Below are 26,205 nucleotides of genomic sequence, written 5' to 3'. Positions count from 1 at the left end.
CTGCACAGCTTCCCACAAGTACACTTCTTTACCTGACCCATAAAAAAAACTCACTCCTATGCTATATCTCCATCTTCTAAGCAAGCTTAAAGCAGTTCCACATTAAGAGATGCAGGGAAACACACACACACACACACACACACTGCAAGATAAAATTATTTATATGCAAATTTATAAGCACCGCACATGCTGCTAAGACGTTGATGGTCAAGCTCGTTATACGGATCAATGACAAGGCCACGCACACCATGCCTCAAAACTGCAGCTTTTGCTAGATCAAGAACCCATTTGATGTTGGGAAGGCTATCATTCTCACACCTGAATTACAATCAATCAGTTAGCAAGATATCAGTTGGAAGCTGCAATTCTGCAAATATCTCCATAACATTACCACATACGGAATTATCTAAACAGAGAACAAAGAAAATAATCTAATGCCTCTGACATTCTGAAATTTTATAGAGTTTGATACTTCAAAAAAATATGTAAACCGTAAAAAAAATTATTTGTATGTGGGAAAAAAATATCCCTTAAAAGATGCCCTCTCCTTTATAATAAAGAACAAAATTCAAGGTGAACTTCAGAACACTTTTCCAAATTCATGACTACTGGATGCCAAACCAAATTAATAAAAAAAATACAAAATTAACATAAAACTCATATTATTACCATCAATATATTTTTCACATGTCCAATGAATACGTGGTAGAGACAAGATAATATCTTATGTTCCAAGTTTAGTTCGTGAAACCACACCACAACAGCACAAAGCACTCAAGACTTTGCCAGTGTATTAGCAAAGAATAGGAGAAGAAAAAGGAAAGATAGCAACCAACCCAAATTAAACCGCAACAAGAAACCTGCATGGTCTATGCAGGATCCTCTTCTGTCCAAAAGTATTATTTTAAAAGTTTAACAGTACATCTGGGTCACTCGAAGCATCATATTCAAGGCATCCTAACAGGCTAACACACCTAAATGCTGATTGACTATTGAATTCTTTTCAATTCTAATATACTAAACAAGTAGTTTAGAACCAGGTAAGAGAAACGAAATGGGCAAACAGTTTACAATGGATTGCATAGGTTTAAGAATGTAGTATGTAATAACAAAACTAATTGAAAGAACATGTAATATGGAAAGCAAAGCAAAGTTGAAACATTACTACGTCAAACCTGATTTTATGGAGAAAAATATTGAAACCATACCGTATAAGTTGGAATGTACTATCTAGCCATTTCTTTCCTTCCTCTAAGTCCTCTCTACTCATGCGCTCAAAAGATTCAGCATACCTGCACTTAATAGAAGAGTGTATTACTTTTTCCTGACTTGATTAAACATAATATTCTCATTAGACACACTAAGAGACTAGAGTGATCTAGCAATAGAACAATATTTAGTACTCCTACCTACTAAAAATATGCCGAATTAGCAATCCTTTTGACCCAAAAATCCAAAATATAAGTACTTAAAAGAATTTCTTATTATTCCATATATACATCGTTTTCTCTAACTTCTTTCATCCAAAATATATGTAGTTTAACAGCAGCAATGTCAGATGTGAATTAAAAATATCGATACACCACTAAAGGTAATTCTATAATATAGTTACTCCCTCCCTTTCCTTTTATTGTTTCCATTTATAGTGGAATCTTGTTTCTAGAAGAATTTAGTGGAAATAAAAAAAAATAAATAAAAAAAAAATAAAATAAAATAAAAAAAGGGTGGATTAAGTAACAAAGAGACAATAAAAAGGTGGGTGGGTATAAGAAAAAGGAGAAAAAATTAAGACAGGGTAACTTAAAAGGTGTACATATCGAAGGGTAAGGGGGTTAGGATAGTAAACTTACCTTAATTCAAGAAAGGAAAAACGCAAATATCAAATAGAAACGCTTTAACACGAAATATGTTTATAATAGTCACATCCACTTTAGTGTTATCTAATTTTCCAAATATGTGAAAAATGCAAAGGAAATTCCTACGTTGGTCAAAGGTTATATCATCAATAAAATTTGGCATAAGATATTATCACACCTTAAGCATAAGCACCTTAAACATATTATCTAAGGATAAGCTCGTGGATTTGAGGATTGGACACGAAAATTCCTGCTTCAAAATTTAAAGACATGGACACGGTAAACCAATTGAAACATACTCTCCCAATTCCAAAATAAATGCATCACTTTCAATTAAGCGCAATTTTTATGAGAATTTACTTGTATTAGTATTAGGTGGAGCAAGAGAAGATTTAATCTAGTAAAAGGACATGGGGACCATGGCGAACCGAGAATGAGAGTTTTTCTCTAAAAAACATAATAGGAAATCAATGGTAGCCATGTACTTTTGCTCATTCTAAATGGCAACAAAATATTTGGCAAATTCTCCCAAATAGCATTACTCTTTATGAATTTTCCTAACAAGACAATATTTTTACAATTTGCAACTAATAATCTTAATTACACAGTAGTTAAAAGCACAGAGCATCAAAGCACTCCCGTCAGCCACCCCCATGCCTTAGGCTAGCCAATAGACCTGGCAAATGGGTCATTCGGGTCAGGTCTAGGTCAACCCATATTCGGGTCGAGTCACTTTTGGGTCAGCTAACATTCGGATCGGGTATGAGTCGGGTCGATTCAGGTTTCGGGTTAACTTCGGGTCAGATATCGGGTCGAGTCCGGATCGAATCAATTTTTGGGTCTGGTATGTTCGGATTAGGTCAATTTTGGATCAAGTATATTCGAGTCAAATCTGGTCGGGTCATGTTCAAGTTGTTTCATTTATGGATCAAACTTAAATGAATAATTTTATAGAGTATATTTCAGTTTATGAGCTTAGCTACAGTTGAAAATGAACAATTTTAGTTATTTTTGGCACAAGACATTTATTGTTCAATTACAAGGTAATTTTAGTTCGGGGCATTTCAGGTATTGGGTCTGTTCGGGTCAATATCGAGTCTTTTCAGTCAATATCGAGTCTGTTCGGGTATCGGGTCTATTCGGGCCAAACACTTCGGGTCAATTTCGGGTCGGGTCTACTTTGGGTCAGGTCAGTTCGGGTGTCGGGTCAGGATCAGGTCAACTCCATTTTCGGGTCGGGTCGGGTATGGGTCGAGCCAGGTCAATTTCGAGTTTTGGGTCATTTTCGGGTCAATGTTTTTGGGTCAATTTCAGGTCATGGGTCAAGTCATTCGGGTCGGGTCGGGTCAACGGGTCACCTACCTCTTCCCCCCCCCCCAAGTCAGCTCACCTAAACCCCGCAAACACACCCCACCCCTCGCCTAAACCCCACGCTGTGCCGGAACCCTAAAAACCCTTTCCCCTCTCCTTAAACCCTACTCCGTATCAAAGGGAGTGAAAACAAACCCCACAAAAATAAAATAAAAAATCAAAACACCGAACCCCCAACTAAAAAAACTCAAATCATGGTAATTTAGCATAGATTCTTTCTCCAATCTTTGCAATCCACAGTGTCTCAATTACATGATTTTAGGGTGATTTAGCATCACCAACAATGGCGGAAACCGACCAAAACAAAATTGGGTATGCAGCAATTACATTGATCATTATAAAGGGGAAAATGTTTTTAGGGTTCCGGTGCAGCAAGGGGTGGGGTGGGTTTGTAGGGTCAGCCGTTCAGGCAACCTGGGTGGTGATTTTTGAGGGTGGGGGTGGATTCCGATGGCTAGCCTACGGCATGGGGGTGAGTGGGGGTGAGTGCTCTGACACCCTATACTTAAAGTTATTGTTTAAAAAAGATAATTAGTTGTCAATTGTATAAAAATTGTTTATGTTAGGGAAATTTATAAAAAGTAATGCTATTTGGGAGAATTTGCCAAATATTTTGATGCCATTAAGAATGAGCAAAAGTAAATGGCTACCATTGAAAATTTCTCATAAATAATTTAAGTGGGGACCATGAGAGAGAGAGAAATGTTACTCCCTCCGTCCCTTTAAGTTCTTCCCATTAAAATCTAGCACAACATAAATAAAAAATCTAATAAATTCTTTCCTTCAAGTGGGTTCTTTTTTTCTTTTTTCTTTTCTTTTTTTTTTTTTTTTTTTTTTTTTTTTTTTTTTTTTTTTTTTTTTTGAAGCAAGTGGGGTTGTGTTTGATTTGTCTTAATAAGTACTTTTAAAATCTCACACTTATATAAATTTTTCTAACAAGTAATTAGAGATATCAATAGTTTTATATGCTCATAAGCAAACTTGCCAAAAGGTGAGAACTTAAAGGAACAACGGGAATAAATAATTAGGGTTGGGGATTATGGGATGAAAAATAATAAAATATGGTAAAAAGTTACCAACAAAAGAAATAATAGAATATGGTGAAATGTTGCCAATAAAAGAGATAATTAAATATGGTGAAAAGTCACCATTTTTATTTTGGAGGTAAGGTAAGTGATACGGAATATATTGTTTTTATTTAGGAAAAAAAAATAGATTTATTATTAGTTAAAAAATTTCAATATTTATATAAGATAACTTTTGAAGGAGTGAAGTTGATTGTAAGGTTAGTAAAGTTATGTGATATAAAACATTATGCATGCAAGAGAATCAACATCCAGCAAATGGATGGGTTCGCATCATGTTTTCATTCTTCCACAGGCCCCGTGTTTTCATTCTCCTTATCTAAAATTTAATGCCTCAATATTCATATCACACCAACACATTTTTTATTTGATAGTATCCCCTAATGAGTCCAACCCGTATCTCCAATCAGGATGTTGGTTGGTTCATGCTCACAAGGGTACGACTTAGGTTAAGTTTTATGTCCAACTGTCCAAGCATCAAACATCTTATCAACTCCACTAGTCCAGTCACCTAACAATAACATCTATACAAATTAGACTTCTAACAACATGCATCCATATATTATATCCTCCATAAACCTTGAAACTAAATTGAAGGACTAGCCAAAATGGTACTAAAAGATTAAGAACAAAATTAGCTGAATTTACCGAACGTCAAAAAATGGTTTCTTTATGTGCTTCTCCAAAAGTTTTCTTGCGTGTTCCCGGACCTGAATCAAAACCAATCAAACATTAGTACATAATAAACATACAAAGATTACGATCATATAAATCAATTTCTAAACAAAGCAAACCTTGTCGATACAAAGTTTCAATCAAAGCTAAAAACTCAAACAACAAAGTTAGAAATTGATTAGTAAATATCGCTTGATAGCCAAACTTAACAGTATCAAAAACTAACCATATAAAAAGCCCTAAATGATTACAAAAAGGACAATCCTATATCCTAAAAGAAGATTCCCTATGAATATAACATGATCGTAGAGTTTAAAGGTTTAAGTATTCCAAAATTTATAGATCAATATTAGCAAAGCATTCAACTTGTAGCCAATGCGTAAGAATGTAGCCAATACGTAAAAATGTTGCATCAACAATCAAGGAAAAGGAGCACATGAAAAAAAAAAAAAGCAGTGTTTTCATGGTGCTAGCCAGTATTATTAGTATTTGCAAAAGGTTAAACCTAACATTCACAACACATGAATTCATCTTGGACATTTGTATCTTTTCCCTAAAGTTGTCACCAAACCAAATTGATGAGATTTCAATTCACTTTCACTAAATTTGATGCTACTAACAAAATACTATTATACTATCCATAATGCCCCTCACCAGCGCTCACTGGCGAATCTTTCCACCTCTTCCTACAATGTAGCTAAGAAGGGATAGTCCTTAAAGTTACCAAAAGGTAGAAATAAGATTTAAGTGGAATTGATCTTCATGGGGATGGAGTAACTTTTCGATGTTGCAATGGAAGGATGTGTTGGACAGAGAAGTGAATTACTGTGAAATAATGGGTCGCAAAAGTGGGTTTGCATATTGGTGGAGTTGTGGGCTCAAGGATAGAAAATTGGAGTTGAAAATATGGGTGGAGAGGTAAGGCTTAAATTTAGTAAAATAAGATTCAAGGTCGTTTTCCCTTCTCTTTAGTAGGTTAGAGATTTGGAGGGTGGAGGAAGAAGAAGGAAAATTCTGCTTCATTCATAAAGGATATAATTAGATTTGCAAGGGAGGCCAACGGCACATTACCCATTTTTTTTATAGTTGATGGTTGCCTCTCTAGTTATGTCATCAATCTATGCAAGAATATTTTTTTTTTTTTTATGTGAATCTTTTTGTACAATTTAAGTACTACCTCCGTTAACGGTTATTTGCAACATATACTATAAATGAATGCTAACTATTATGTGCAACAAATGTTTTTTTTTCCTTTTTAGGTAATCATTTCTCTCTATCTCTCTCCTCATCACATGCACCCAACTTTTTCTCTCTCCATTATACTCTCACAAATAAATTTTGCCTAGGAGTCCGCAAACACCCCTTTTGTTGCAAATAATAGTTAACGGAGGAAGTATTACATATGTTTAGTTTTGAATAACCATTTATAAAGTTCATAATCAACGTGGAAAGAAAAAGTGACCTATCATGTCTCATTATATATCTCAATCATGTAATGTTTGGCAGTCAATGCATTTATGCACATGCTAGTAGTCAAGGAAAGGATTATTTTTTGCTTTTATGCACCAAGTTTTAGGCAAGGAAGATTAAAATCTATAAATAACATTATATATTGATCTATAATCATTCAAATATTAATATGAAAGTGATTGGGAATGTAAACTGAAATGTTGGATGGTGTATGTCAGTCATTATCACCTACTTAAATTACTAAATCGCGTAAAACATAAGAGGATATGCGTCAAAACTCTTGGAACGTACACGCTTAGGGTATAGCATAAGGGGATGTTCATGGATTTTTTTTTTATTACCATGGCTTTTCTATTGTGGTACAAGCACTGTGCTACCATTTGTATATGCTAAAATTTCGCCACATTGTGCCATAGGTTATTTTTTTTACTAATTTAGATAGCTCTCAAATTAGGTCTCTTCAAGAACATTAGGAGGGAAGGAAACTCGTTCGATGCGTAGTCCAAAGCAAGTAAGGTCGTTATAGTGAGTCACATAATAGAATATTGTAGTGATGTCAAGTAGCTTTTGCATATGATGTTTTTTATAAAAAAATAAAAATTTTGAAACATGTTTATTTGTAAGTGTACATAAATTAGTCAAGCAAGATAAATTAAAAGGTTTTTTTAATTGATTCCTGCATCAATTTTTATGTTCTATGTATCTATTCATAAACTATTTATACTGGAATTCATTCATACAGATTATGGATTGTAACTATATTTGGGTTTGGGGAATTATGATTGTTACTTGGTTCAATTTAAGACATAGAGGCTCCAACTTGAAATAAAGTTGATTGAATTGATTTTGGATTTTTATCTAGATTAAGTTAGTTATTCCACTACGTAACTTTGGTAAAAACCTTAGGCATTATAAGGCAAGGGCGGGGATAGAAATGCCTACAATTTTGGGGGTCCTCTTCAAGTTTCAAGTTTTATAAATTGGGCCCTTAATTTGTAGGATAAAAAGTAAAAGGCAAAAAATAGACTCTAGTGAGTTTTGAACCCTGGACTAGAGATTATCATAAATACTACGTGATCATTGATCCAACTAGTGATTTTTATAATTATTAGTGAAACAAATTGAATATATACTAATTTTCGGCCCTTTTTTTGGGGGCCCTATTCCGCCGCCCACCTTGCACCCAGCCCCCCGCCACTGTTATAAGGTAATAGTTTTAGCCCAGTATTTCTCTTAAATATTTTTGGTGGAAAGGGTTTTTTTTGACGAATTAAATTATTAGGGTGCTACACGTTCAATTAAAAAATAGCCCACCACTTCCCATTAAATCTAACTTTTTAGTAAAATAATATACCACTATTTGTTTTCACAATTATTTTTCAGTAAAATAACAATTAATACCAACATAACAATGATATGGCATGATAATTATCATAACTAGTCTAGGACAAAGGGTGTATAAACTTTTCATCACAAAAAGGACGGCTTAAAATACCTTATGGCCTTTCTCGCAGATTTGGTAGTAATTCTATCATTTCATTTATACGCATATGATAACATAATAAAACACCATTGAATGAGCCATTTTTTGAAATCAAATGCCAAAAAAATCAATTAGGTATGAAATTCTAATGATTTTGAATTACTACCTATATGATTGTAAAATACAGTGAAAAAAAAAAAAAAAAAAAAAAAAAAAAAAAGAAAAAAAAAAGAAAAAAAAAAAAAGAAAAAAAAAAAAAAAGCAATTCCCAAAGTCATTGATCACACTTGTATTAAAGATATCAAGTGACAAACTAATCAATTCACTACACAATATTTCAAAGTACAAGGTCAAATGGGTGCTTATATTTTAAAGCAAACTTCAGCTGCCTTGCTAGGAAGCCCAAAAGTATAGTGTAATATGTTGCTTTAATGTTCAGAAGCATATGCACTAAGAAAGAATGTTATGGACTACAATATTACTGACTACTCTTCGCCCATTTAACTTCTGCATCATACTGTACTATATTAATCTTCAATGAAATAAAGAGGACCTTACATGGATTAAAAGATGCAATCAAGGAACAATGTTTAAATGAAATAATTTCTTGAGGGCAAAGATAGCCAATTATACAGTTTAATTCATCAACTCATCCTCACAACATTTATAACTGTTACTGGAATTGTTCTCGGTTACTGAGATTCAAGCATGATATTAATTTAAGTATGGCTATACCTTGTTCTCCATTGAGCAAAGAGCAAACTTCCAGCCAACACTTTCATTAAGGTTGCATAACAAAGCATCAATCCATTCACTTTTTCCCGAATTAGGAACACCAGTAACTATAGTCAATTCACCAGGTACAACCTGTCAAAATCAGATCACCATGAGAGTTAAAAAAACAATCTATAGATATGAAAGCCAAAGCACTATCAAAAAAATGTAATTAAATAACCGACTGCTAATTTGGAATGCTAGAAGAAGAAGCAAGTGTGCCTAGAAATAAGAATTACGAAGCAAGACAACAAACTGCAACCTGCAGACGTTTAAGATTCCCCTTTTCTATTCAACAAAGTAAAATACTCCATACAACAGATTTTACTAGCTAAATGATTATCAGCAACTCACTTGCCAAGTTTCATGTAAAATCCTTAATTTGAAGAAAACTTCTAATTTCACTATACCCTCTGCAAAAGATATCTGTATCTTAAGCTCTATCTAGAACCACTGTATAAGTCTCCCTAGAGAAATTGTAGTCAAACTTGAAGAATAAATATTAGCATCCCCTAGTTTCATCTTCGCCACATTCATCTTATGCACATGTCAATGAATGTGGCGGAGATGAAACTAGAAGGTAGAGGTTACATCGATTGAGTACAAGATAGAATCGCTTAAGATGGTTTGGCCATGTAAGAAGGAGCCCAAGTGAGGCTCCGATGAGGAGGCCTGAAGAGTTGCATAGTGTTGGGATTGCAAAAGGAAGGAGAAGACCAAAGAAAACTTGGAAGAGGGTGATTAAGAGTGATATGAGTGCTTTGGGATGGAGGAAATTATAGGGTGTTGGATAGGGCGGTGTGGAAGGAGAAAATTCATGTTAACGATGTGTTATGATTATATATGTACTTTATCTTTGTATGTAATTTTATTATTTTACCTTCGTGTTTTAAAATTGTATTGATTTCCTTTATTAAAGTTTTCTCAAACATTTATGTGTTTTTTTTACTCCTAACGCTTTTACCACACCTTTAAATTTCTTGAATTTTATTCTTTATTCTCTTTTAAAATTCCTTTATTTTTTCTTGGATGCTCTTTCTTTTTCTCACTTTACTCACCTTTTTCAAACTGTTTCAATTGATTATCTTGTTATGCCTTTTCCTTTTTACCGTACAGTTCCTTATGACAATCCATATTAGCCAACCCCAAATTATTTTGGGACTAAAGCTTTGGTTTTGTTGTTGTTGATGTTGTTGTTTATGCTTTCTAGTTTATAACCAACATATAATTAACATAAAAAAAAAAATTAAAAAAAAAAAGTCTCCATTTGGATTGCTTAATTTTAAAAAATTAAATATGAATAAAATTAAATAAACTAACAATCTTACTTCCAATAAGCTTGAGAGTGCTGTAAAAGCTATAGAGAGTAATGACACTTTAAAAGGACGGGGAATAATTCTAACAGTCCATGCAACCAGTTTTCAAGAGACTAGTGTAACTAAATGTTTAATACCTCATTTCATTCAATAAAATCATTCTATTATATTTGGCTTGCAATACTGAATATAAAAAATTCCTTCTAATATTTTTGGGGAATAATCTATAACCCAGATGTATAGAGTAGTCCACATAATCTTGGGAATCAGTAAATGACTTAAGATAAACCTGAGGTATTAACAAAGTCATTGCTCAATATAATCCATGTTGTTTTTGATAGCTCCAAAATAACATCATCATGGTTATTTCCAAATTTCAAAAAATCACAACATTACTTTGGATACTCCCTCCATTTTTTAAGTGAAACACATTGACTTTTAGCACTATTCACACATAAGCTTTCACATAAGCTTTGACATAATCTTTTTTTACTTCTAAATAATAACTTAATGTTGTCGTTCATAAATTGTTGGAATGGTCACAATGTAAATTTTACAAACTTTTTTACTAATACGCTTAAAGTTATCAAGGGTCAAACACATGCCCCGACATGTGTGAAAAGTGTTAGTGCGTCACTCACAGGAGGGGAAAAAACAAAGAAAGTTTTATCTAGCATAAAAGATATTTTATCCTACAATAAGAACTGCTTTCCCTTATTAATCCCATATTGAAAATTGTAAAATCATGGCAACTCTTCTTGTTCAATCCTGACATCCGCTTTCAGGAACGACGAGAGAGTGACCATTTTCTCAATTCCATCCTTTTTCTTACCCTTTTGAAACCCCGCTAATTTTCTATCTTATTGAGCACAAGTAGAACTAATGTAATGATTTGGTCTTTACAACTCAGCCAAAAAAGCTTCTAATGTAGATGAAAGTAGAGCCACAAGCTATGTATAATTTATGCTTGTAAAATTAGTAAACAAAAAAAAAATGTATTATTTAGTCCTAAAATAAGAAGGGGGTGAAAAAAAGGAACACATTGATACATGAAAAAAAGGATGTTTCTGCCTCATTAAACCTTTATGAGAGGAAGGAGAGGCACAAGATATACGTTAATCCTTATGCATAAGTTCATCTTCTTTTCAATATCTATGGCATAAATATTCATTTAAAATGCTTACATTGTAATACTCATCCAAACACCTCCAACCAGTAGAAACACCAAGTTCATCACCAAGAGCCATATCATAATATGCATCAATTTCATGAAAGTAGTCTCTGAAAGAGAACAATCCCTGAATTGGATATATCTCAGCATTGTCAATTGTTTCCTTCAGTTTTTCTGGCCCCAAATACATTAGTACCTATAAGCAACAAGTTATTAAAGGTCAGTAATTTTATATAATTATATAAAGAAATTATAAACAAAGGACTGTTGGTACATTTCAAATCTAGATACATTACAAATATCCTTGGGATGTCAAAATTCGTGAGCTGGATCATTTTTAGGGGAACAGATCCTCAATGCATGAAACTATGTTTAAAATTGTGTTCCCATATGACAATACCAAATATTAAGTAATGGTGCTCTCCTTATTTTGGTTTGTTAGTTATTGTCATTGCAGCAATATAAACAAAGGAGGTATAAAAAAGAGGAAAATAATTGGGTTTGCGTAGGAAATTTAAGGAATGAGATTGCCAAAATAGGGATAGAGTAATATTGTGTAACTGAAGGAGATAAAAACAACCGAGCAAATATATTTAACTTTTAGAAATTGTTTTACTTCTTGGACATAAATTTCAGAAGAAACGAAGATTATTTGTAATAGGCCAATTGACCACATTAGTATAAAGTAGCACATTAGTGACACATTGGTACAAAAGTTATCTCTGGTGACAAATTCATATAAAAGTTAGCACGTTGCGTCAAATTGGTATAAAAGTTAACCATTTTCAACATTTAACCCTTTTTTCCTTGCCAGAGCACTGGTTGATTATACTAGTGCTTAATTATTATCTACTTTTTTGTTTTATTATCTTTCAATGTCCTTTCACTGTTGCCAATACTCATCTAATACCCAATACTTCTCCCCTCCATGCCCACATAAATTATTAACAAAATTCTCACAAAATGAAAGGAAAGAAGTAGGATAAAATGTCACACAAGTAGTTATTTAATATAGCAAAAAACAAGAAAGCTGTATCATCAAAGTTTGATCTTACAATTTTTTTTTATTATTATTATTATTAATTCTTATGCATTGTTTAAGATATTTTTTCTAATTTCCTATTTTATTTATCTCTTTTTTAATTTTAAAAGTGAAAAAAAGAAAGGAAAATGATAGATTAATGTCCAAACTAAAGAATAATCATGTATACAATAATATGCGCTTATTCAGATAAGAAATAAGGATTAAACGTCGCCACTCGGCTAACATTTATACTAATATGTTGACATTTGCTAACGTCTATACCAATATGTCACCCCGACGATAACTTTATACCAATAAGGTTTTTTTTTTTTTGACAAGTAATACCAATATGGTTAATTGGCCATTTGTAATATATAGACTAATTGATTATATTTTTACTAATTGTAAGCCTTAAAGAGAAAAATTAAAAATAAATAAATAAGAAGAGAAAAGCAAAAAAAAATCCACTAAATTACCCCATTACCCTTATCATCCCAATTGCCCCCAAGATTTCACAATTTATTGCCTAAGCATCTCAATTGTCATGATTCAACTCCACAAAACTAAATCAATGATGCCTAGATATATATATTTTTAAGTTTCTTTCAACTTATAGGAACTCTAGAGAGAGTTTCAAGTCCCCTAGCAATGAATCTAGAGGAATTTTACATCAAATCTCACTCTTAAATCTCCATTGACATCAGTCAGGGGCTACTACACTTTTCACAAGTTCTTGAGATGTTCATCCAAATGCACTTTTTTTTATGATTTTAAAAGGATGAGCCTATGAAATTGACAGCCAAGCATCTTTGGGCATTCTATATGCTTTTTTTACACATATCCTGTTTCTAGATAAGCCAATGTCTGGAGTGAGAACAGTTCCATGCTAGAAATCACAATCACCGCCATGAATTTGAATATGAGGCAAAATATATGAAGTCTAATTTCTAATAATAAGCCTTCAATATACACTTTGTTTACTGCCTTGTTTTTAAAGTGTGTCCATACTCCCCATTCCTGCATTGTATTCTTTTTTTTTTTCTTCTGCAGATAGGTCAGTAGCAAATAACATTCGCGAATTCAACAACCAGTAAGCACATCTAATCAAGATTTCAGTCCGTGCAACAAGAACACTTCAATGTCTACAACTTGACATATGTGATCCACACAACTTATCAGAAAGCAAAATAAACCATCACCTCATTTGCATCCTTGTAGTAATCAAAGTCATTTTTCTTTGGCCACTTAACTCGCCAGCATCTGCAATGCATAAAGAAAATACCAAATCATGTACAAATCTAAGCATGTGGCTAACCATGAAATAGATAGGATGTCAGAGAATTATACCTCTCCCTCCCAAAGCGGCGAGCAAGCTCCTCTGACAGTGCTTGGCCAGGAGGGTCCCCATCAGTTGCTAATATTATCCTAGATGCCTACAGAATGCAATTGATACCTATTTGTTACGTCCATTTCCTCCTAATTATCAATAAAAGTAATACAAGTATAAGATGAATAATGATGCCAACCTTCTCAAAGTACTCCTTGCAATTCCACAAATATTGATACTTTGTGTCCTAGCTTCAAAGAAACGCACGAGAAATAGCATTAGAAAAATCCCTCCAGAACTTCCCCTATATATGTAATATGATACTTGCTGTTGAAATCAGAATAACTGAGAGAACCAACAAAACAGAAAAAAATAATCTAAAATGCAAGACACCCAAATACAATGTATAGTGTTTTAACATGTTCCAACACATGCGACATGCCTTCATTTGACATCAAACTAATACGCATAAATATTGACCTACCTTTTAAACATACATGAATATACATGACGATGTTAATCAAAAATTGACTTGCTTTGGGTGGAACATCATAGAGACAAATATTATCCTTTTTGCATAAGTTTTTGGGCTTAAGGTGAATTAAAGAATTAATCAAAGCCTAATTTATTTGGTCCATGGACTAATTTTTCTATGGTTATCTTTGATTCACCTTTCAGCCTTTAGCCCTTTACATCAATTAGACGATTTGTATGGTCCATTCATATAGGCTTATAGCTTATTCAGGTTAGGATCTCACGTTGTTGAATTAAGCTTTCAAGAAAAAACCCTTGCTTCCTTCTCACTCAAAAAAGAAACAATAGGCTAAAGGCTTAGGTGATATGTGTAATAAACTGATTTAAGGAGGGGCACTTTGGGTATTCTAGAATCTTTCACCGGGTTTATGAGAGGAGGCACAAGCACAAGACCACAAGACAAGCACAGTAGCAGCAGCAGTTGTAGCAGCAAGAAGACAAAAGCTTTAATGATCCATTAAGAAGTGTGGCATCTGATTTTTGTGTGGGAAAGCCATCTTGGCAGTACATGACAAAGTCTTTAATTGTTAGGGTACGTTTGTGTGAGGGAGAGCTTTGTATATAAGGGGAAGCAATGCGATTGTAGCAGTCATGTTGATTTTGGAGTAAGTAGTAATAGAGTCACAGTAGTTGTAGAGTGGCAATAGTTGTAGTATCCTCAAAGTGTCAAGCTTTAGCTAGACCATATTTCTTGTAGCCATTATTAACATATTTCAATCAAATCTCCTAAGCTTTCCTCTATTCCTGACTTTACCGTTTCAACCAAGCAAACCGAATTGCACAGTCAATAGCAGTATGTTTCTTGAGTTTAACTCGTTTGTTAACCCCTTAGGGCCCTAAATCAAATTTATGGCTTCACTCACCTTAGTTCACAATTTAGTGGGGGTTTTAGGTTGCTTTTGTTTAGCTTCACTCACTAAACTAGTTAACCTAGCTTAGACTAGATTTCACTTGCCAAACTAAGGATCCTGATTTAGGTTTACTCGCCTAAAACAATGAGAAATCTGGAAAATACGTTAAAAACTTTGAACAAGCTTAAAAGAAAATTATAATCAACAAACAAAACTTCACTTAACTAGCAAACGTTCATCCCTATAAATAGGCTACAAAACATACTTGAAGAGTCCTAAACACTTTAGAATTCTTAAATAGATCGGATATTGGGTTTGTTTGGTAAAGAGCTTTTTAAAAAGCTTTTAGCTTATTGAACACCATTAGAGGTTTGACCATTTTAAAAAGCTAATTTTGGTGTTTGGTAAATAGCTTATAAAAAGAGCATTTTGGGGTCAAAAAGCTCTTTTAGAAAAAGCTCTTTATAAGAGCTATTTAAAATTAGCTTATTGAACACTTAGCTTTTTTAGTATTAAATACACTATCAGCTAACAATAAACAACTATCTACCAAACAATTTTACACAGTTAGCTATATACCGCCAACTAGTCAAATCATCTAATATAACCAGCTAGTCAAACAAGTTAATACTATCAGCTTAATCAACCAGCTAACAAGAAAGCCCTTCAGTTGAAACGTGCAAGCAAAATATGAACTTTTAAACTTAAACGAAATTCCATGAACCTTCAAGAACTTTCATGAAACTAAGAAAGTTATAAAAATGAGTCAAGCAAGAAAATCTTGGATGCTTCCGCTAGGGCTGTACACAGTTTGGTCTGGACCATAACCAAACCAGACCAAACCACATTGTAGCGGCTTGGTTTGGTTTACGGTTTGTAAAATTACGATTTGGTCTCGATTTTTTTGTAAATATGGTTTATGGTTTGGTTTGGTTTTGCAAATATGATAAATCAAACCAAACCGTAAACCAATAAACCGTATTTTAATATTTATATAATTTTTAAATAATTTTTTTTATTATATATATAAAAAAATTAAAGAATAAATAAAAAAAACCATGAAAAATAGATAAAAACTATACGGTCAATACTCTATAATTAATGACTATAATGTAGTACTCATATTGAATATTTTTTATTGTTATGTATTATTTTTATTATGTGTTAGCACTTGATATTTTTATTGTAACTTTGTAGTACAATTTAATCCGTTTGGCTACTTATTTAAACTTTATTATAAATTAATAAAGAATCTAATATATATAAATAAAGTAGGCATTTTTGGAGAGCATTCGGCGCGCCACATAAGCAAAGGTATATTTTAGACCAATTAAAAAAATAGATTTCTATTTTATTTTATAATTAAAATATTCACTTGCCACCTAGATAAAACTAACGAATGAGATTTAAGAATTTTGCGACGTTATTAAAAAAAACGAATAATGATTTATTAGATCGAAATTATTTTAAAAAAAAAACTAAAATTATCTTTTTTAAAAAAACGAATAGTGAATTATAAGGATTTAATTTATTTAAAAAACTAAAAATTATCTTCTTTCTTTTTAAAAAAAAATCATCTATAGATATGGAACTATATCTAACATAATCTTGATAGTGTTTATGATAAGACATAAAAATTATTTCTTTATAATAATTAAATTAAAAATTTTTTATGCCTACCACTATAAATTGACATATCCTACCACACCAATAAAATTTCATATCAATACAAAACCAAATCAAGAGAATATTGTGTCATGATTTTTTGTTAGTTTTAGGTCATCAACGGCTGTGTCATTCTTAATTTAAATCTTAATTTAATTTGTGATTATTGCTTACATTGTGTTTATTTAGAATGCTTAATGATTATATGTTTATGTTTTGTTTACTGAAATTGATTTTTACATGCAGATTAAATTTAATCAGGGAATTAAATTTTGGCAAAAATGATTGGAAAATAAAAGTACGATGAGGTATTATATTTGTATAAATAGTTTACATATATTATTTTTTTATAAATATTTTTAATTATTATTAATTATTTTAAGATTAAAATAATTTTTTGTGATTTAGGTAGCTTAATCAAGTCATCAAATTTAACTTAATTTTTATTTTTAATTACAAAGTGATTATGTTCATGCATCAATCAAAGCCAACTTTGTACAATTTCGTCAAAAATTAATTGAAAGAAAAGTTTACTCCATTACATACTTTTCAATCGTCACAACTAAGAAACGAGCGGCGATTGGGGACGATTAAGCTCCAATGCATAAATTTGATTTTGTACAATTGCAATTTTTGGATCAATTTCACAAAAAAAAAAAAAAAAAAAAAAAAAAAAAAAAAAAAAAAAATCACTTCATGATATATAAAATATTGATTTATTTTATAAGACTGTAAAGATTAATTTTACATAAATTTTATTTTTGCTAACATGTTTTATTTATTCAGTTTAATTAGATGGAGAGATATGGGTGTGAATGAAGAAATAGAAGATAAGTAGTATACATGTTTTTATTAATTTTTTTAATGTTTCTATTTTTTTTAAGAAACCAATGAATAATGATTAAGGATTAAAATATGTAAACAAAAAAAAAATCTTTTTACATTAAAGATTTTATCCTAATATGTAACCAATAAATTATCATATTTACAATTTTTTTTGTTTTGAAAATATTATATTTACAATTTATTCATTTTTTAAAATTCAATTGTTATATAACTGATAACCACAAATAAAATACAAATTATACTTTTGTAATTGGCAATAACACTTTAATTAGATTATTATGTGTTTTTTTTTTTTGTCTGAAATTATTAAATAGTAAAATAATCAAATACAAAAATATCTTTTCGTGAGATTTATATATGAAAAACCGTGCATCGCACGGGACTTTTATCTAGTATTTGACAATTTTTGGAAAAAAAAATATCATCTCATCATAAACCGCAAACCAAACCGCACCAAACCGTATAGTTACGGTTTGGTTTGGTTTGGTTTCAATACTAATATGGTTTGGTTTGGGAAAAACTTGTCAAACCGTATTTTGCAGTTTGGTTTGGTTTGGACTCAAACCGCACCAAACCAAACCATGTTCACCCCTAGTTTCCGCATCGTTGGGTTTTGGGTATTGTCATATACTTACCATTGCTAGCCTATACATAGCTATAAGGGCAATATAGAGAATCTACCTATCACGACACCTATAAACTGCCAATATAGTTCTTAAGTTACCAACCCTAGGTTTATACTCCGTAAAAACAATATTCAATACATCATAGCACTAATTAATTAGATTCATAAGCCACTATATCCTAAACTTAATAATCTACTTTAACTTTGGAAGATATTCGTCTGAATTTCAGGAAGACGGAAAGAATGATATCGTTCATGTTAGCCGACCCCACTTTTGGGATTAAGGCTTTGATTGATTGATTGATTGATTGATTGATTGGAAAGAATGATATCCAAAACCTTTTTTTTCGTCTTGAAACCATTATGCCATCCAAAAAAGTAACATAGAAATGACAAAAGCAAGGAGGGCCAGTCAGGATCAAACCTTATCCGGAGATGGAACACCTTTATCTGAAACTTTAGGAGGTGCACCATCAGGCACACTCACACAATTGCGTAAGCCAGCTTCTTCCATAGCAAGCTTGTCAATCTCTCCTTCAACCTATGGACAAAGATTTAGAATAGAACAAATTTGCATAATATCATTGGAAGCTGAAAAGAGTACTCACAATGATTATATCACTTGCATTTTTAATATCATCCAGCCCATAAAAAATCTTTTCAGTATCAGCTTCCTGCACATCAAAAGAGAAATATACATACGAACAACCTAAGTATCAAAAATGATGAATTCGACTCAATGCATATCAATAAAAAAGATTCAGAGGCTAAAAAATCTCCAACAGCCTCAACAATGCAAATCATCTTATCAATTCCCTCTACAAAGCAGTATAATGAATTTTACAGTTATCAGTCATGTGCACTTCAGAATGAAATAGAATTTTATTTAATTTTTAAAAAAGACTGAAGCACACACCAATCATCACAATAGTAATAATAATCCGAAGTCAGTTTGAACTTTGAACATTGTAACACAAATTATAAGACAAAAGTATATAGACCATAAAACCTGCCAAAATTTCTTAGTGACATCACGATATTTGCAGCTTGTTAGAACTCCATTTCGCCTGTAAGTAAATGCAATAACAATCTGAAAAAGGAAGAACATAAGAGATGGGAGTATCAACTGTCACCAGAATATTAAAGATAAATTATACAATCAATTATGTCATGTGTATTTTTAAACAAGTTAAAGACTATACTTCATATTAAATTGGATAATTTGTAAAAAGATTGGGCAAAAAAAATATATAGAAAAAAATACTATATATGTAAATCTATAGTACTATATAAAGAGAAAGGGCATCTTGGTTAATAAATTTGACTTTTCCCAAAATGCCCTTCTCCATTTCCAAATTTACTATTTCATTTTTTTAAAATTACCATTTTCATTAAAAAAAAAAAAAAAAAAAAAAAAAAAAAAAAAAAAAAACTACCATCCCTTAAAAAAAACTACTATCCTTTTTTTAAAAAAATTACCATCTATTTTTTTCACAACAATTTTGTAACCTACTAATATTTTTTTATTAGAATATGATCAAATTTTGGAATAAAACAAGAATCCAGCTTGACTTATATTGTACACGCACACATGGTGTGCGTCTCTTAGCTTGTAATAATAAAAGGAAAATGATAAACATAGCCCGAAGCTAAAAAGGAAATATTAAGGATAAATTAACATTTATTACATCGATTTGCGCGTGATTTTGTCATGAATTCCCAACTTAATTCCATTTTAGGAAACTATATTTATTGCTTATATATAGCCCTAAGGGCTACATATATCATTGCCCATAATAAAATAAATAAATATAAATATTCGGTGTGTTTATTGATACTTCCTCTGATCTTATTAGGTGTGTTTTTCGATACTTCCTCTGATCCTTTTTAATATGCAAGGTTGAAATTTTATGACCGACATTTTTTATTTATGTCACATAAATCATTGTCATGGTGGGGTCTTGTAGAACTCATCTCAATTCATACTTTCGAAATATTACCTTTAACCTTTTTATAAACTTTATTAAAGTAAAACTAAAGATTTTGATAGTATAAAGTGCATTGGCAAGCATGAAAACACCAACATTGCAATTAACAAAGAACCAATGAAGCACATATATATTATTATTTTACTATTATTAATCCACCTTTTATCGACAAAGTAATCAATACTATAAATTTTGCAATGGGAATCAGGAAAAAGTTTCTTAGCATCAAATTACACTAAATTTAAACTGGCATAACCATGATGAGATTATGGAAACTTAATTATTTGTCACTCGTATCGAATATATTAAGCAACTAATGAAGGATGAAACATTACCTGATTACCAAAGGTTTTCTGCATAACATAATTTCTCCTCAATGTTTCTACAGTTACCATTCTCTCCGCAAAATAAGCAAGTAGCTGATACAGAAGCACCGTATAATAATTAGCCAATCAATAAGTAACTGAGGGTTTAACGAGCACTGATAAGGCAGATTACACCACGTCCCAAAGTGAGGACAAGCTCTCTTTCCCTGAATCAGTCATCAAAACAAAGCATCGTAATCTCTAGGACTAGCAAAGCCAACTTTGAGACAACTAATTTAGCCTTGACAATTTCATTCATGTTGAGTACAGTATACTATAAAAAGCAGATTCAGTATGTTTTAGTCTAATCAATTTGGTAATTAGATGAGCTTGGTTTTGGTCTGTTTGATTCAAATTATTGCACCATTTCTTGCTATCTTGATTAAGACAAACAAGACCATGAAAAATTCCTCAATGCTGGGTTAAAATATACCCATAACTAGATTCACATAAAGCACAAAATATACTGTTGATTAGTTTATGATTTCACATTATACTTACATTTTTTTTACTAATCAGTACTCTTAAATAATTATATGTCTGTATTTATAGTTCTTTAAAAAGTCAGTATGACCATAGAAGACAGCGTGATTTTGAAGATAATTAAATGCTATGTACATTTGCCTCCTGCCTCCTGCAGTCCTGCCTCATGCCATAATTCCTCGAGAAATCCTATGGCCTTTGTCTGTATGACTCATGCCTTCAAGGACACGTTATCAGATGATGCCAAATTGTTTGATTGATCTAAAACTACATGAGCTTCGGGAACGTGTGAAGTTTAGATCCCAACAGCAATTATCTTGACAGTAGACACTAAAGCATCTTTAATTGATTTTATAAGATAAATTTAAGTAAACTATCACCTCTTATAATAGATGGAAGTTTTTTATGGAAAGCTCTGAAGCCATGACTAAGAATAGAGACCATTTTTAAATTATAAGAAATAAAAATAATGAAAAAAAATGCCACTTTTGAACTTTTAAGAAACATAGAATGCAAATATATAAACATTCAAACAACTAGATAGATGCCAAATCACAAAAGTTACACTGCCCTAAGATACTCAAGGGAGTGTAACTTACTGCAGTCAATCAAATTGATTGATTTTTTTTCACTTTTTTTATACATATATTATGCAGATATGTAAAGCATATTAATAAGGGGAAAAAAATTACCTCATTACAAAGTGGCTCTAGCCCAAGACTCTTCTCGGTTAATTCTCTTTTCCCAGATGTCATAAGTTTATTCAACTTCCCAAAGGATGACTGAGCATTGGCAGCAGCCTATGTAAAACATGCAAAATAGATTACTCCCTTGAGATCAAATAATGGGCGATTAAGACAAAATAAATCAGAAATCATTTACACGCAATCAAGGTTTAGGACATCGAATAAAAAAGAATAATAGATGCAACAGTACCAAACCAATAATGAAATAAACATTTAACCTCAAAAGAAATAGTGTGTTACAAGAAGAGAACCAAAACCAACTACAATGAACAGAAGTTCTACCATTGTGTTGCCCTGCCACCCACATTTTCCACGGAAACAAAGCCACACTGCAGAATTTCTGCAGAAATGTGAAAAAAAAAAATTAATTAATTAATTAATTAATTAATTAAAATTAAAAAATATATATATAAAAAAATTGAATACGTCTGAAATTCTGAAGAACATTGAGACACAACTATTAGACGAAAAATGATGCATACCCATCTTCACTAATGTGTAATGACAAGGAATGCTCACCCGAATCACCACCTTTACACTGCAAGAGGAAAGTACTAATGATTAAAAACTAATTACAATATAATATTTGATAACCACACAATGCTACACAAAACCAGGTAGAGGTGCAACAATTTGTATTGCCTTTAAAAGAATCAGCATTTGATAGTCCCAACCATTTGCATTTGGTGATACAAAGAGAAAGAAAGATTTTTTGTAATTCCTACTAAAATACTAAGATACAACTACATACAATACCTTCTTTCTTTCAACATTCTACAAAGAAAACTCAAGTCCCTATCCACATTAGACCATCAAAACAGCAGAAAATGGCCATACGTACATCACTTTGCTCTTTCATTGAGTCAGAGATATTGTACTGTTAAGGTTAAATAATTAGCTTCCTATATGCTTTCTTGTAGCTCTTTAACTCTTACAATAAAAAAAGAAAGCACATATACTCTCCCTTTCTGTGGGAAAGATTGTCAACAAAAAACTGAACTCAGAAACACTCCCTTAACTAGATACCCAAATAAAAATAGAGTGTTCCAAACACAAAGGAATAGGGGCACTATGGAATCGATGCTTAATGCCCACTATATACTTAGGAAAGCTAAAGATATGTTACTCGAACTTGGGTACTCTTGTTCATCATTATTTAAACCCAAAATAAAGTGTCCAAGTGTTTTACCCTTATCAAAAGATCTGACATGGATAGTTGAGGTGAAATTAAGAGTGCAGAGTATCATAGGGCTAAAGCCATTCTGAGGAACCAAGAGGCATGTCAAGCGCTAAAGAAACTAAGAACTTTTCTTCCCACCTGATTGAAATGGGTAACTTATTTCTTTCCTGTTACTTTATTTTTTTCATGTTAGCCAACCCCAAATCTTTTTGGGACTAAGGGTTTGTTGTTGTTGTTGTTTACATACCATGAATTGCACTGCACAACATACTCCCTCCTTGACACTGAAATTGCTACATCAGACTCAAACAAGTCTAAAAATATTGTAGTATAAGATGACCTTTATTCATTCATCAACATGATCTCACTCTCCTGTTGCTCCCTTGTTTCCCACTGTTCCTTACACTATTTTTCCAGTTCCCCTAAAAGTAAATAAATAAATAATAAAATAAAATAGAAAAATCATGGCAATGTTAGATGTCTACTCTAGGGACTTGATTTAGAAGTTCACATGATGGCCCAAAAATCCATTATTGTCATTGTTATTATTATTAAGCGTAAAAACATACCGACTCCTCGGAATATTATTCATTTTAATTCATCTCTTGCACGCTATGAGGTGAACAACACGGAAATAATAATAATAAAAAATAAAAAAAGTAGTTCAACAAACTGGCTTGCAATCTTAATGTTAAGGCCTAAAAGCCTCATTCATATAACTAGATATTAGCATACCATTCTCAGATACATATTCTATCTCTTCTTTTGATCCCTTAATAGATGACATTCCTCAACGACAATCTCTATTAAATCATATCCATCTATTTCTCTTTGCCATAATCAATGTTACTCTGATTAGTCATTCCTTTATGTGTGACAGATACTCCATAGTTAGAAATCTCTATGACCCTTCATTTTACGTAACTTTTCGTTATAAAGCAATTTTTTTCCCCTTGGACATGAGCTCATGTCTAACACTTCTTCCATGTCTAAGTACATAGGTCAAAAATAACTTTTCCGGAAAAAATAATTCAATATTAGAATCAAATAACTAATACTCAATAGTTACCAACTTACCATAGGGCACAACAACCTGTTATATTGGCCTCCCTTAGCCTCATGACCTTCAATGCCAAGCTCGTCTAATTTCTTCATCAGCTTATTCAGTCTAGCAGATTTAGGTGTCGAACCTTCCACAGGTGCTGCACGAAAAAGAGTCAGGCAGTCAGCTAATGCCATGAATGAAAAATCATACTACAAAAAGGCTTTGAAGTCACAGATTCAAGGAACTGACACCCAAAATATACAAAATTTACATCCACAATAAATAACTATGCACCTATATTTGAACTACATTTTCATGAATATTAAACTATATGCTGCTCCAAAGACCACAATGCACAACCTAATCCCGGTAAACGATTTTCACTTTTAGTCATGACAATAATGAACCAAGCAACCAACAACAATAATTTATCACGCACATATATTTTGGTAAACTTTGAACTAAACATTCTTCCAGGGACTAAAATGTATACCCAAACTTCATCAATTCAAAAACAGCAATAAGGGTACAATAATAAAAAAAAAAAAAAAAAAAATATGGGTTACATTCAGCAATACAAGTACCTGATATAGTGGGATGAGCAGCATAACAAAACCCAGCAATTCTAAGCGAAGTACCGGCCCGTCCCTGGGCCAGGGCAGGAGGGGCAGCCGCCCTCGGTCCCGGAAGAAAAAACCCATTTTTAAAGTTTCGCCCTAACAATGAAGGGTTTAAAACAATTGCCTGCAACACACTGCCCCTGAGCCAGGGCAGGAGGGGCAGTCGCCCTGAACCCACAGAGAAAAGCCCCAGTTTCATCAAAGGCTTCTGCAACACATTAGCAACCAAATTTCATTCAATAATCAAATAAATGTCATATATTTATGCAATAAAGGTCCAATATCATAGTTACATACTAACATTAAAGGGAAATTAATTCATATATCAAATTATGCTCATAATTTTCTTCTTGTACAGAAATTATAAATAAACAGTAGTTCAAAAGTCGAGGTAGAGGAACCCTAAATGAGTAGACTGAGAATTTAATTAACGATAAACGCTAGTTTGTGAAATTGATATACGATAATTACAAAAGGAAACCAACTTCATACCTCAGAAGTTGCTTCAATGGAAGATACAAATATCACAAGTTGCGCCTCAGTAGAGTGCACTTCAATATGAAACTGAGAGAGAGAATACTGAGCTATGTGCCTATATGTTGGGTTGTTTTTTTTTTCCCCACTTTATGTAACAAACTGCGCTGTGCTATAATCCTTCCGGTTATTTAATTCTGAATTTGAAAAACTTGATTAGATTTTAGGCAGTTATTTTAGCCATGAAAATTTTAATATATAGCAGCCTATCTGCCTGCCTATACCTAGCAAGTTACAGACAAAAAAATGCGGAAATAATATGTAGTAGTTTTTTAAAGAACATAAAGTTGTTCTGTACAGAACACATAACTATTTTGTAAAAAAAATCCAATTTTATGTTTTTTTATACCTCTAATGAACATTGGTAATATTTAAAAAGAATATGATAATATTATGTAATATGTAATGAACATTATTTATGTATATTCAACACAATTTTTTTTTAAAAAAAAAAAAAATCAAAGAACATTTCACAATAAGTAATTAACATTATATCACAAATAAAAGTACATTACACTGACAATCAAATAACATGAACATATGTTCTTTTCACTTTTTTTTAATAAATATGTTCTTTTTACTTTAGATATATGTTCATTACTTATTAATAGTATGTTCATTTCAATACAATAGTATGTTCTTTACATGTGTGTAATATGTTCTTTTCGCGAAACGACTGTACGATGCTAGGTACCCACGCCTGTAAGAAGCACACATTGCTTTTGAGACCCAAAATGAACTTAAATTAGGAAGGAAAAAAAAACAGTGTCTTATTTTGCAAGCTAGTAAATGTTCCAATTTGCATGCAAACTACTCTTTTGCCGCGAAAATTTCTTGGATAATGTTTTGGGGGTCATTTTAGTTTTTATGGACCCAAAGTGAGCTCGGAATCGCCAAAAAAATTTTATAAATACCTCGTTTTGCATTTCTAGTGATGTTAATTATGAGCTTAATAATGTCGATTTAATCACGTAAAACGGGACATTCATGTTAATATTTGTCAATTTTAAACCCAATTTAGACTCTTAAGGGCTAAAATAATTACCCCTAAAACCTTTACCCCGAACAATTTTCACGGCAACAAAATAAGGAAAATTTGACATTTGCTACTGGGAAAAGAACCATGTATTACATTTGCTACCTATTTAATATTTTATTTTATCTTGCTACC

At 32.0% G+C, this 26,205-nt stretch overlaps 1 protein-coding gene across 1 annotated transcript in view; it reads right to left on the bottom strand.

Annotated features, from left to right (window-relative positions):
• Positions 1 to 25,355, bottom strand: part of LOC145597648 (primase-helicase Twinkle, chloroplastic/mitochondrial-like) — a 29,236-nt gene extending 3,881 nt beyond the window's left edge. Inside the window, exons 1-18 of the mRNA XM_081653862.1 lie at positions 24,993 to 25,355; positions 24,465 to 24,708; positions 23,913 to 24,037; positions 22,138 to 22,193; positions 21,938 to 21,995; positions 21,602 to 21,709; positions 20,397 to 20,480; positions 19,083 to 19,163; positions 18,682 to 18,747; positions 18,498 to 18,614; positions 13,752 to 13,799; positions 13,573 to 13,658; positions 13,425 to 13,485; positions 11,215 to 11,397; positions 8,676 to 8,807; positions 4,961 to 5,022; positions 1,209 to 1,292; positions 187 to 318 (exon numbers count right to left, since the gene is read on the bottom strand). Coding sequence (XP_081509988.1) covers positions 187 to 318; positions 1,209 to 1,292; positions 4,961 to 5,022; positions 8,676 to 8,807; positions 11,215 to 11,397; positions 13,425 to 13,485; positions 13,573 to 13,658; positions 13,752 to 13,799; positions 18,498 to 18,614; positions 18,682 to 18,747; positions 19,083 to 19,163; positions 20,397 to 20,480; positions 21,602 to 21,709; positions 21,938 to 21,995; positions 22,138 to 22,193; positions 23,913 to 24,037; positions 24,465 to 24,699 — 1,718 coding nt within the window. The 5' untranslated portion in view covers positions 24,700 to 24,708; positions 24,993 to 25,355. The remainder of the gene's footprint in view (positions 1 to 186; positions 319 to 1,208; positions 1,293 to 4,960; positions 5,023 to 8,675; positions 8,808 to 11,214; positions 11,398 to 13,424; positions 13,486 to 13,572; positions 13,659 to 13,751; positions 13,800 to 18,497; positions 18,615 to 18,681; positions 18,748 to 19,082; positions 19,164 to 20,396; positions 20,481 to 21,601; positions 21,710 to 21,937; positions 21,996 to 22,137; positions 22,194 to 23,912; positions 24,038 to 24,464; positions 24,709 to 24,992) is intronic.
• Between the last annotated feature and the right edge of the window lie 850 nt (positions 25,356 to 26,205).

The sequence above is a fragment of the Chenopodium album genome, chromosome 20 (genome assembly GCF_948465745.1).
Source record: "Chenopodium album chromosome 20, dcCheAlbu1.1, whole genome shotgun sequence".
In the NCBI taxonomy this organism is placed as follows: domain Eukaryota; kingdom Viridiplantae; phylum Streptophyta; class Magnoliopsida; order Caryophyllales; family Amaranthaceae; genus Chenopodium; species Chenopodium album.
Note: the sequence above shows the minus strand (reverse complement) of the source record. Positions and strands in the feature narration are given on the sequence as shown.